The 12,506-nt window shown below is 37.3% G+C and overlaps 1 protein-coding gene across 1 annotated transcript in view; it reads left to right on the top strand.

Annotated features, from left to right (window-relative positions):
- EYS (eyes shut homolog) overlaps positions 1–12,506 on the top strand; it is a 959,435-nt gene that overhangs the window by 566,261 nt on the left and 380,668 nt on the right. The window contains exon 31 of the mRNA XM_080584128.1: positions 8,930–9,054. Within this exon, the coding sequence (XP_080440254.1) occupies positions 8,930–9,054 (125 nt within the window). The remainder of the gene's footprint in view (positions 1–8,929; positions 9,055–12,506) is intronic.

The following is a 12,506-nucleotide window of genomic DNA, read 5'->3' on the forward strand; positions in this document are numbered from 1 at the left end:
CAGACAGATTACCAGATAGCAGATAACTCATCTGATGTGAAACCTTCATTTTTTAGTTTTTCATAGGGAATTGCTGTATCTGAGCTTAATGTTGTAAAAGTTCAAAAGTTGTGGCTGCGAAACATACGTGGACTCGTTTCCTCAAAGAGGAACTCATTATGCTGCCTGACCTGCTCCCAGATTTTTAGTGTTACTTGAAGGCCTTGGTAAAATTCACTGTGAAAGTTATTTGAAATGAATGATGCAAAGCTTAGAATAGTGAAAAGATCTGGAAGAAAGGTTTCCCAACTGAAGGAATTTGGCCTTAGAATTTATTTCTAAAGCACTGAGGTGTCAGTGGGATTTTGTTATTGTTAGGTAATTCTAAAAGCTTCCTCTGTGAATCCTCTGTCAGGGTCACAGTAGCTTCCCCTTAGCTATTGGTATTGCTTTCAGAAAAATATCAAAAAGTTTCAGTAACTTCATAAGTGAGATAAGAATGGTCTAAAGGAATCTACCACCAATAGTTTTGTTCTGTGAATCAAAGTAATTTTATAGTTACGGACTGTCAAAGGATGAAAGAGAAGCAAGCATTATGGGGTGAGAGCACCATCAGTATCGGTTAATTTTGGAGACAAAGTTTCTTTGCAAATATTGCTATTTTAGATGCCCTATGATGTTGTGTTAATGGGCAGAAGTGTACAGGTCTAGTGGCTCATAAATTTGTTTTGACAGTTTATATTAGTATCAGTCATGGAATCACAGAGTGGTTTGGGTTGGAAGGGACCTTAAAGACCATCTAGTTCCATCCCCCTGCCGTGGGCAGGGATGCCACCCACTAGATCACATTGCCCAGGGCCTCATCCAACCTGGTCAACGAGGTTCAACTAGGGCATTATGAAAAATAGAAGGGGGAAAAAAACGTTGTCACCAAAGGATTCTACTTAGTATTGTGTCATAAAATTTCTTCTTTTATTAGGGAGTATGCTTTTAGTACCGATTGATTCATGATGAAATTCTTGCCATATTACTGTTTCCTGGGATGGGTTCTCAGCAGGGTCCTACGGAGCTGTGAAGGAGCCTGATCTCTGTCTTTATTAGCATAAGTAACAGTAACACCTGAAGTAAGTACTTGAAGTAATTACTTCAAGTATACTTCAAGTAATTACTTCAAGTAATACTTGAAGTAGGGCAGTAACTTGAGAACTGCAGTAGTTACGTAGAAATCTCTGGCAAAGCTTACAACTTTGTGGTGGGTTGAATGTGGCTGGCTTCCAGACACCCACTCATCCACTCTCACACTCCCCCTCCTCAACAGGATGAGAGGAGAAAATAAGATGGAAAAGCTCAAGAGCCAAGATAAAGACGGGCATATCACTTACCAATTACCTTCACAGGGAGGAGGACTCACCTTGGGGAAAATTAATTTAATTTACTGCCAATTAAAAATAGAGTAAGGTGGTGAGAAGCAAAGATAAAAAGTGGAACACCTTCCCCCCACTCTGTCCTTTTTCCCAAGCTGAGTCTCACTCCTTCATTCCCGGCTCCTCCACCTCCCAGCCCAAGCGGTGCAGGGGAGGCAGCGCCAAGAAGGTACTTCAGAGACAAATCACTCCACGGCAAAGCTGTCCTATCATCTGCTGTCACCCACTGGAAAACTAACAAATATGATGAATAGTTAATTAGAGTTTCAAGTTTCTAAAACGTTATATAGAGAGTAAAGGAAATAAAGGAAATAAAGAAAATAATTACAGTAAGTACTTTTAATTGGTAAGCTGCTGAGAAAACAACCCACATCCTTTCACTGTAGTCATTTGGCTGGTAAAATGAAAAATGTCAGGAGCCTGAAGCGTGTGTTTTCTTGCTGGTCAAGCCCATAAAATAGGTTGCTCGTGGATGTCTTGCAGTGATTTACTTTAGGATTATATTTCACCACTTTTTTCTTAAGAGGCCGATTTAATAATAATGATTACAGTTTTTAGATCAACATCAGAATAAATACCTTGAACAAATCTCTATATTACCCCTCTCTTTAATGGAACATCAGTGAAAGCTGAAAACCTTATATGCATTTTGCTTTATTTATGGATTTTAAGAATAAACTCTGCAAGTCACTTATCTTTTAAAGCTGGAGTTACCATGAAAAGAACCAAAAGAGTAAAGGGAAATTAATTACTTTTTAAAAACATATTTCATATGTAATGTAAAAGTAATCTCTGGGGAAAAAAATAAAAATAGAAGAGTTTTCAGTTCTGTGTATCTGATTGAGGGGAACTGTTCAAGTTACAGTACTAGAGCCGTTGTATAACATGATGACATTACTGGAGGTATGCATTCATTGACGAGGCAAGATTTTTTTTAACATGTATATTAGCAATACAGATAATGTGTAGGTGGTTAGTAATATAAGAAATAACACATAGACGTTAGGGCAGCAAAGTCTGAAAGGAAAAGATCTGGAAATTCAAATCTTTATAAACAACACAATGTAACTTGCAAGTGAAATAGATTTCATTTTCTCAAAGCAGCATTGGTAGGGTTGGGAATTTTGCTTGCTCCTGTACTTCTTGCAAAATAATAATTTCAGCTGAATAAAATGATGTTCATCTCTTTTGTGTTTCTTGTGAATAACCTTATTTAAAGGACCAAAACCAATATATTGGCTTCCACTAAATCGGAACTTAGGATCCAAAATGTTGGCTGCTAGGGAGTGAGGCATGATAATGATTGCAAATGTATTTCCACCATAGATGGAATAAATAAATGGAATAAATACATTCTGAAAGCTTTAAGAAAACATGTTGAAATAGATCTGTATATTTACAATGAATCAGTCCCCTTCTTCAATCTTTCTCTGAAATTAAAGAGGTTCTGAAGAAGTTCATTGTGTTAATACTGCTCGGGAAAGTCAAGCCTCAGTAGTTCTAAGTAAGGCTGGTGCATTTCATAGGAAACATCTCTAGTAGACCTGAGGATGCTCAAATTATCTAGTTTTTCTTGCTTTTCCTTTTTTTACTTTCCAAGCTGGCATGTGAACATTGATTAAATGAATGATAAGGTCCATGTTTGATCGATTTTTCACTTTTTTAATTTAGAAGGTAAAACTTTCTATCACATTTTAAGTTTAGAATTATGGCTGAGATAATAGAGGTCTGATTCCAGTGGAAGTTAAAAAGGAAGAAGTTGCCTCGCAAATGTCAAGGCACCTTGTGGTTCAAGATGATTAAAACTAAACTGTTTGCTATATGAATCCCAAGGTGCTGCTATATCTCAGCTTCCATGACATTTAGCCAGTGACTTTTCATAGCTTGTTAATAATGTATAGCGATCCCAGTATAAATTTGCAGTGACAGAGCTGGCCTGTTACTGTAGAGCAGTTAACTAGATTTATTTTGGACAGAAAATGCAGATTTGAAAATGCAGATTTTGACTAATGTCAAAAGAGATTGCACATTTAGAAGACAATTTTACCCAAGACAGTTGCTCAGGAGAGGTGCTTTTCACATTGATCTATTATTCTGTCTGAAGTCCTAATTACCAAACCAAGAAGTATTAACAAAACATTACCCTACTCATCAAGATTAACACTCATGAAGAAAAATTGATGTCCCAAACAAATTCCATAGTGTGGACTGGTCCATAAAATTAATTTATTTTACTAGGTTGAATGAGTCAAATAGACAGGTAAAGGTTACACCATAAATGCTCTCTCATAAGTACAATTGCTGTAAATCATTGCTCCCGGATAAACCTAATACTTCTGTGTTGTAGAAACCATGTTTTTTTCTGAACCTTATATCTCACAGATATACAAATTATTCATAAGCTGTAAAAGGTCACAAGGCAGTTGAAGAAAGAGAGGGAGAGATGAGGAAAAGGGTACAGATAAAAAATAGACTCAAAGAACAATTAGTTACAAAACAGACTCAAAGACCTATGAGTTACAACAGGATATGAATTAGAGTTATAGGGGAAAAAAATGGTTGACATTTGGGTTCTTCAGATTTTCTCTGAGGCTAAAAGTTTACTCACATAGAATAAATTTTATTATGCATCTGTGATTGTCACAGATCAAAATCCTTTATTTAAGTCTTTTAATAAATCATGAATTGATCACTTTGGAATTGTTTTAAATGAAGTATTTTGTATAGTAGAAATTTATGCATGCCAATAGCCATTAGAATGCAGAATAAACGTGAAGCAAAACTTTGACAAAAGTTACCACTGCTGCTTTTTTTACAGGAGATTCACATAGGGCATCTTGGGCTTCTTACTGGTCTACCCACTGTTCATATGGAAACGTGTCAGCAAAAATACAAATATTTTGGCAATCCCAAGATCTGATTAGGTTTAAATAGCTTCACTTCTGTATAAAACACTCAAACAAGTCTGTGAAGTTGTGAAGTCCACCTACCTTTTCTCTGTTAAATGTCACCTGGAGTACTGAGTTCAGCCCTGGGGCCCCCAGCACAAGAAGGACATGGAAGTATTAAAATGAGTCCAGAGAAGGGCCACAAAGATGATGAAGGGGCAAGAGCATCTCCTACAAGAAGAAAGGCTGAGGGAGTTGGGGTTGTTCAGCCTGGAGAAGAGAAGACTCCAGGAAGACCTTATAGTGGCCTTCCAGTACCTAAAGGGGCCTACAGGAAAGCTGGGGGGGGGGTAATGGCTTTAAACTGAAAGAGGGTAGGTTTAGATTAGATATTAAGAAGAAATTATTTACTTTAAGGGTGGCTGGTGAGGCACTGGCACACATTGCCCAGAGAAGCTGTGGATGCCCCATCCCTGGAGGTGCTCAAGGCCAGGCTGGATGGGGCTTTGAACAACCTGGTCTGGTGGGAGGTCTCCCTGCCCATAGCAGGGGGTTGGAACTGGATAGGCTTTGATGTCCCTTCCAACCCAAACCATTCTGTGATTCTATGAAATATTTCCAATACTGATATAAATATAGAATTTGTTATTTGCATAGAGGTAGTTGCATAGTTTTTGTTGTTTATATAACTGCAAAATTTTTCTCAAAGACTCTTACATACTTATACCACAAGACAGTAAAGTAAGTTATCTTCTTATTTAGCATAATCTCCAGGAACAGAGCAATTGGGATTCAGATTTTTCTACAGTTAGTGTTTTGTTTGATAATTGGTAATGCGAAAAACTATAGACAGTTGAGTTTATACTGAAGTGTGAGGAATCAATTCATCCTCTGCTGCCCTTTTAGTTTTCATCCCCCCAAAAGATTGTTACTTTGATGAAGAAACATTGATATTCTTATGTTTGATCTGACATGCTCTGGACTGATAGAAGTATAACCACTTCATTCTCCCCGTGTCCATTCTGTGAATTTGTTATAAGTGTGTTTCTACCATATTATTAATTAACAAATCTTAATGTCTCCCCCCCCCCAAAAAAAAAAATAAAAGGTATCTATAATACAGGTGTTTTTAAATTTATTTTGGTAAATTTATGTGCTGCATTTGTTGTGTTAATTATATTATTTGGTATGAAAAGCGGGAGTACAGGCTGGGATCAGTGTCATAAAGTGCAAGTGGTGCTGTATTAGATTGTTAAAAGTTATATGTAACAAGGGTTGCAATAATTTGCCCAGTCTGACCCACTGTATGGCAGGCCTTGGGGACATATACAGCACTTTGGGACAGGGCTACTTAGATCAGGTCGATGCCATTTTACCTGACCTTTGACTGATAAAATATTAAAAATGTTAAAATTTCCTGTAGTTCCGTAAATCTGTAAATAGAACAATAGAGAATGCCTGAATTGCAATTTTACAGTGCTAGCATCTGAGAATGTTTCTTAGGGCTTGATTCATCCAAACGCCTGTAGCCAGCACCCTAATAACTCAGCCCTCTTTCTGTGTCTGTACAACTCCCTTAGGTTAAGAGGTCAGTTCTTCACTCTACTAATGGGCAGAACCTGAGACAGCTAAGCCCTCATCCTGAGTGAATCTTATTTCTTTTAGCTTGAACTGTGTAGCCAGGCCAGCTGCAAGCTTGCAGATTGCCTTTATACGGTGTCCATTACAGGTCCATTCTCCAGCCCCTGTTACCTGGCTCCCTGTGCAATACCCCTCTCAGTTTAAATGTCGTAGCTGTGTTTTGCAAAAAATAAATCGGTCTTCCACAAGCACACAGAGTCTTTGCTCCAGAGCTCTTTCTTTTATGACCTCTAGATGAACATGGCTTCATGGGTTTCCTAGATGTCTTGGGATTGATTTAAATATGAGATAGGTCTTAGCAGATGGAATTAAATTCTGAATACATCATTTTTTACATAAAATCAGCAATATTTTGCTGCTGCCTTTCAATACTGAAAAATTGAACTTACGTTAATAACTTCATAAGTTTATAAGCTCAGCCATCGCAATGTATTATCTTTTTTATCAGAAGAGCTCTAAGAGTTATTTGCTGAAAATAAATATGCATTTATTTATAAAGGTACACCCTGTTTTTTTTTTATTAAATAGTATTCGGTATGCAAGGTCTGAAGTGGTCATACGTTGATATGAAAGTTAAATGCCTCTTTTTCATTTGCAGACTGGTGATATCCCAAGCTCCACATACAACTGTGTTCCAAAGTATTCCATGAGGTTTAATGCCTTTATGCCATTTACAGCACAAGGGCTGTTCTCCATATGTAGTTACACTTTAGGGGACTGTTTTATTTACATTCTCTTGTTTCTGTCCCTCCTAATCCTCAAAAAGAAATGACATAAGGGAAGGAGGAATGTGGAGAGCCAGAAAAAAATATAAATATATTTAAAAAGGAGCAAGAATAAGGTGAAGTGAGAGCAAACAAAAATTTCAGAAATGATCAAAGTGCTTGTCATATCTTAAGAAGCATTAACTTCATTAACACTCAGTAAAACATAAAATTTATTGCAATTTTTAAGAAGTGATTTGGGAAAGTTACTGACATTAAGGTGATGTTTTGTGACTTGCAAATACTTACCAGTAGCATGCTTACCACTAGTGGTTTCATAATTGCTCAGAAACATTCAGTTAATAGAGTGCCTGCCTCTGCTGTCATCAGCATCATTTGTATCTAATTATGCTATCTGAACACAAGCAAACAACATTGTGGTATTGTAGCATTAACAAAATAAGCAAGCAAACAAAAAAAAAAGCCATGTCAGTATCTGAAATACTTTCAGTGTTCTTAAATACTCCAAGTTGAATGATTGACCTAGGAAAAGGAATGTGTTCTGCAGATTGATGACAACTCATAGCAAGTATACACATAGCCTATAAAAATGTGCCCACTAGAAGATGCCAACCAGAGATTTCTTAAAAAAGACCTTTAAACTTTTCTTCAATATTTCAGTTTTACACTCAGAAGAAAAAGCAAGCCCACTCACCTTATATATATGTAGGTATAGTTATTCTGTCAATAATTTTTACATAATATATATTCCAGTTTGTTTTACTCATTTTTTTGTTGTTGTTGTTTGTTTGTTTTTGGTTTTTTTTTAAAGCAGTGTCTACAAACGTACCATAGTACAAGGTTAAAGTTAGCTGTGTTTAAAAGTCCCTTTGTTTAGCTGTCATGTTTTTCCAGTAGTTGCTAACAGAATGCTAATTGCATTATATTATAAGCATTCATCTATCTGGTCATCCTTCCAATACTTAGGAGAAGTAAGAGAAGTTGCTCTTTTTCTTTTTTTTAATATGACATATAGCTAGTGGAAAGACAAAGATATCTGCAGAAAATGTTTTAAACTTTCAGTGAGCAGAATCATCCTCTGCACCCCTTAATCCCCTGAGCACAGAAGAATCTTAGGGTTGTTAGAGCAAGGTATGGGAAGTTGGGTGGGTTGAATCCAGTTTTAAATCAGATTTTGATGTTTGGCAATTAGAACATATATTGTACTATATTTTGCTTAATGTTTTGTGGCCAAAAAGCAATACAGGTCACCTCATGGCTCACTCACTCAGCCTCATCCATGGCTTTTCTCTCACACTTTATAATTAGATACTTGCAAAATAGTAATGTGTGCTTCAGTTTGAACATTTTCCAAACAGTATGCCAGCACTGTCTTCTGTAGCTGTTGTGGACTTTGGAAAATCTGTTCTGCTTCATTGTCGTGGTAGGTTCCAAATTCCCATTACCCAGAGTGCATTTCGTATAAAGTGAAACAAATATGTTCTAACAGTCAAGGCAGAAATCAAAACATAATTACCAATACATAATGTAATGATTCGTCAGGAAGTGTTACATATACCTATTTGGTGATCCAGCCCCTTCTCTTCTACTTCAAAATCTGGAAAGCAAGGTAAACGCTGCAGGTATTTAGTTCTATCGATGTGTTTTGTATTCACCCCGTGTGGTATCCTGAGGAGTGAGTGACGTGACTATTCTAATTTATTGAAAGGCAATCTGTTAATGTACTCATCTTTCTCTAAGTGGGGCATAAACTTTTACGTTCTTCATTAGAAACAAGAAGACATGCAAGATGTGCACTACCCAGCTGGTAACAGTAGTTTCTGAATGCCTTACCTCATGTGAAATATCTGTGTACAACACATCTCAACATCTCTTAACAAGCAGTTTTCCAAACACAGACTGCAGTTACTTTGCCAATTAAACTATTTTAGTAGACAGTCTCCCAAAAGCACATTAAGAATGGTTTGTATTTACTCACCATGCTAGAACCAGTAAACTGAAATTGAGACTGTCAAGTTTGGTTGTGATCCAAATACTATGGTTAAAATACAGAAAATTTGGACAGGTTTTGCCATCATAAAACCCTAAAACATTACCAAGGATTACATTTTGAAACTTGGAAGAGTTGCAGTAAAATAAGGAAAAACAGAAAGGAACATTTGAGATTATGTCTTGTTAATGTACACAGATGTTATGAATTGTTTCCACACAAAGTATATTCTATGTAATGGTTTATGCATAATGTAACACATCGTAATGTTATTTGCTTCAGGTGTCTTGCTGGATTTTCTGGACAGTTTTGTGAAACAGAAGTTAATGAGTGTAATTCATCACCTTGTCTACATGGTTCAACCTGTGAAGATCATGTCAATGGATACACTTGTAAATGTCAACAAGGTAACTGACATTTGACAGAACAATCTTAAAGAATGATAGTTTTGAATTATCAGTGTTAGTACTGAGAAAGCTGGTAAAATATATCTAGTTCTTATATGTGTATAATCTATAAGGTACAAAAAGAATAACTATTCTTTGACAAGCTTTTTTGAATGAAATCTAAAGAGAACAAGCATGTCAGGAAGTCTTAAAACAGTTCATTAAGAGAGTCTGAAAAATTATGTGGAGATGGGTTTATTATGTGTGGTCTTCACAAATGTAGCTTACAGACCAACCAGTAGGCACTGTATAACAACTGGATATTTAAACTATGTGTATTAGACATTTTTTTCTGCAGTCTTTTTAATAGATCACCAAATAATTTTCTTCATTCTAGTAGTCCACTCATCTAATTTTTACATTGTTGAGTTAAAGGGTAAGGAAGTTTGGCAGGCCCTAAGCCCCCATGTGTTCCAGCTTGTCTTCAGATATCAAGGGGGCTGGGGGCAGCTGGGCTTAGATTCTGTGTGGTGCCCAATTTGGTGTTATAAGCCCGGTCGCATTCAGTATATTATATATATATATTATTATGATCACAGGAGCACAAATAGCACAATATCGCAGTACTATAAATCTGGTCACATTAATTATATTGAATAATCATGATCACAGATGCACGAATAGCGCAATGCACTTTCAATCTAGTAAATGACTGGTGTAGTGTATTGAAGCAATGGGAGTACAGGTTCCTTTGGATTGCTGGCGATAAACACCCTGTCTGCAAAGCACATGCAAATACCACAAATATGACAAACACAACCAACTGCACATGTGCTAACTTATTAAACAACTCTATAGAGGCTGTTAGGTTTCCCGGGGAAGCACTGGATATAACCGAGAGTTTGAATCTCACCCAATAGGTGTCCGTGTGGGGTGGAAGTGGTGTCTTGCCTTGCATTTTCCTCTCCTGAGCCATTTTTATACTATTTTCTTACTTTTAGGAGGAGCTTGAGTGACTCTAGTCACACATGTCTGTTGTGATTGGTATAAATTTTTCTTGCTTTTAAGGTATAGGCTCTGAGAAATTCAGAGCACGTGCTCAGTGAGGGGTGGTCGCAGTTTGGAGGCAGGTAGCCTTTGGGATGGAGGTGTGTTTTGGCATTATAATGGGATTATAATGAGCAAAGTTCACCCAGAGGACATGATTTGGTTATCAGTTAGACTCAAATCAGGCCATGCAGTCTATCAGTTCCACAGTCACATCAGGTTCCCCATCCCTGCAGTGATAGCCCAGACCCAGGCCGTGGTGTCTTCGCTCCACCCTCCGTGCTATATCACTTAGAGTCAACACACCAAGCTCCCCTCGTGTTACCAATACCTAAGGTTGCAGCTGTATCGCCAAGGGGACTATCATGGAACAGATTCCTTGCATATCTGCCACATTTCACCCTGGATGAACCTCCTCTTAAGAGGTGGACATACGTTTAGCCCCAATAAGTCACCTCCAGCAATTATTCCACATACATATAATTATTTCCATGCTGTTTTTTCATTAAAAACAAACAACAACAACACATCAAATTTTAGGTATGCAAGAAAGTATGCAAGCACGTGTGTATATGGCAAGTCCATACGGACAGTCTATTTAGTTATTTAATCGGTACTAAGGAAGGATATTTTAATGCATAAGACTAAAATGGAAGCACTTGTAAGGCAATCTATCTTTGGCTTACTAGGACCTCATTAATTTTAGGAATACACTTACTCCCAGATGAAACTTTTTATAGCAACTTTTTTTTTTCCCTTAATGTCCAAGAGACACTCAATAATCCATAAAGATGCTATACTCTTGATGTATGAACCACTGAGTGAAAAATTTCTTGAGTTTGCCATACAGAGGGCCAGAATTCACGATCATAACAGTCCCTTTTGATCTTCAAAGTTTGAGTCATCACCTATCTTTGGTAGCATATATCTTTTTTCCTCTCAGCACTGTTGTACAATGGAAATTCCACCTGAATAAAACTGTACATCCCCTCAGGAAGCTCTGCCTATTACTAAATAAGGCCACATACCACTTCACCAGTACAGATGACTTAAAAACTAGTAAGATGTGTTTTTTGATCATTACTGTGCCTCATGTAGAATATATGGTCAAGTTCAAAATGTTTCTCCCTATTTTTAAAGCTACTGATAATGTAAGTATATTTGAATACAGACGTTTTAAAATTGCTTACCAGCCAAGGGCTGTAACTGCTGCCTCTGTGCAACTTACATGGAAATGTTTGGTGTAAGCAGAAGAAGCTTTCTCTCAGGCGTTAGATCTCAGTCCTGCTGCTAACATGATTTAAACACATTTTAAGCCAAGTGTAAGCTGTTGTTCTTTTACCTTTGTTTAATATTAACATTCTTTAGTATGGGCAAAAGATCTCTGTGTGGTTTCTCCACTAGGAACATAAACAGTGAAAGAATCAGAGGTGTTAGGTATATATATAATGGTTGAATACCTTTTCTGTTTAATTAATGCGGTACTATCTTTTTTTTGAGTTCTATGGCTTCTGAAGTGGCTGGAGGTGAGAAAGTTATAGCTCAGAAAAGGAATGAATTTGGAGAAGGGGAACCTGTGGGAGGAATAGCTTGTTGTAAAGTTGCACAACTGAAGAAAGAGATTGGAAGATAAAGAAAAAATACCTTCCAGATACATGAAGTAGAAATACTTGGAATAAATCTGCTTTTGTGGCAGGCTACCTGCATATGATAGGTCTTTAATTTCTCTACTGACCTTCATCTATAGAAATAAGGAGATGTCATTGAGTGTTTTTACGTCTGTAGAGGCAGACATGGGAAGGAACTTTCCACAAGGCAGGAAGTCTGCTATATCCAACAGATCCATGGTTGTAATTTAATTAAATGGAAAAGGGATCGTGGCAAGACACAACTAGGAACAAGGCGATGATAGCAGCTTTCCAAAAACCTTCAGAGAACAAAATGAAGCATGTGGTGAGAGCATGTGTTACCAGAATGGGGAATTCATTTAGGTCTGACAAATCCATTCTTTAGTGGACCATGAATTTTGTCAGCTATTGTCCCAGTAGCAGGCCCCATACCCCTAGAATAACAAATGCATATTGAGAATCTGTGGCCACAGCTGCAGGCTGTTCAGGTGCAGAAGCGACACAGAGAGATGTAAACTATATTCTGTCAGTATCTCAGACAGCTCTAAAGCAACAACAGCAGCCACTGGAACTAATGGTGGCCTCACAACTGAAGTCTTTAGCTGTACTTATAACAATGCAGCTAAAACAGGGCTGGAACATAACTGGTGGGTCCATTTGACACATGCACTGAGGCAAACACATGATACAGGCAACTGGATTTGGCTCAGCTGAAGTCTGCTGGGGTTTTTGGGTTGTGAAGTCTTTTTGTTTGGTTCACTGGTTTGCTTGTTTGTTTTTTAGAAAGGGGAAAAATGA

Source organism: Anser brachyrhynchus, assembly GCF_964034855.1.
Source record: "Anser brachyrhynchus genome assembly, chromosome: 3".
NCBI lineage: Eukaryota > Metazoa > Chordata > Aves > Anseriformes > Anatidae > Anser > Anser brachyrhynchus.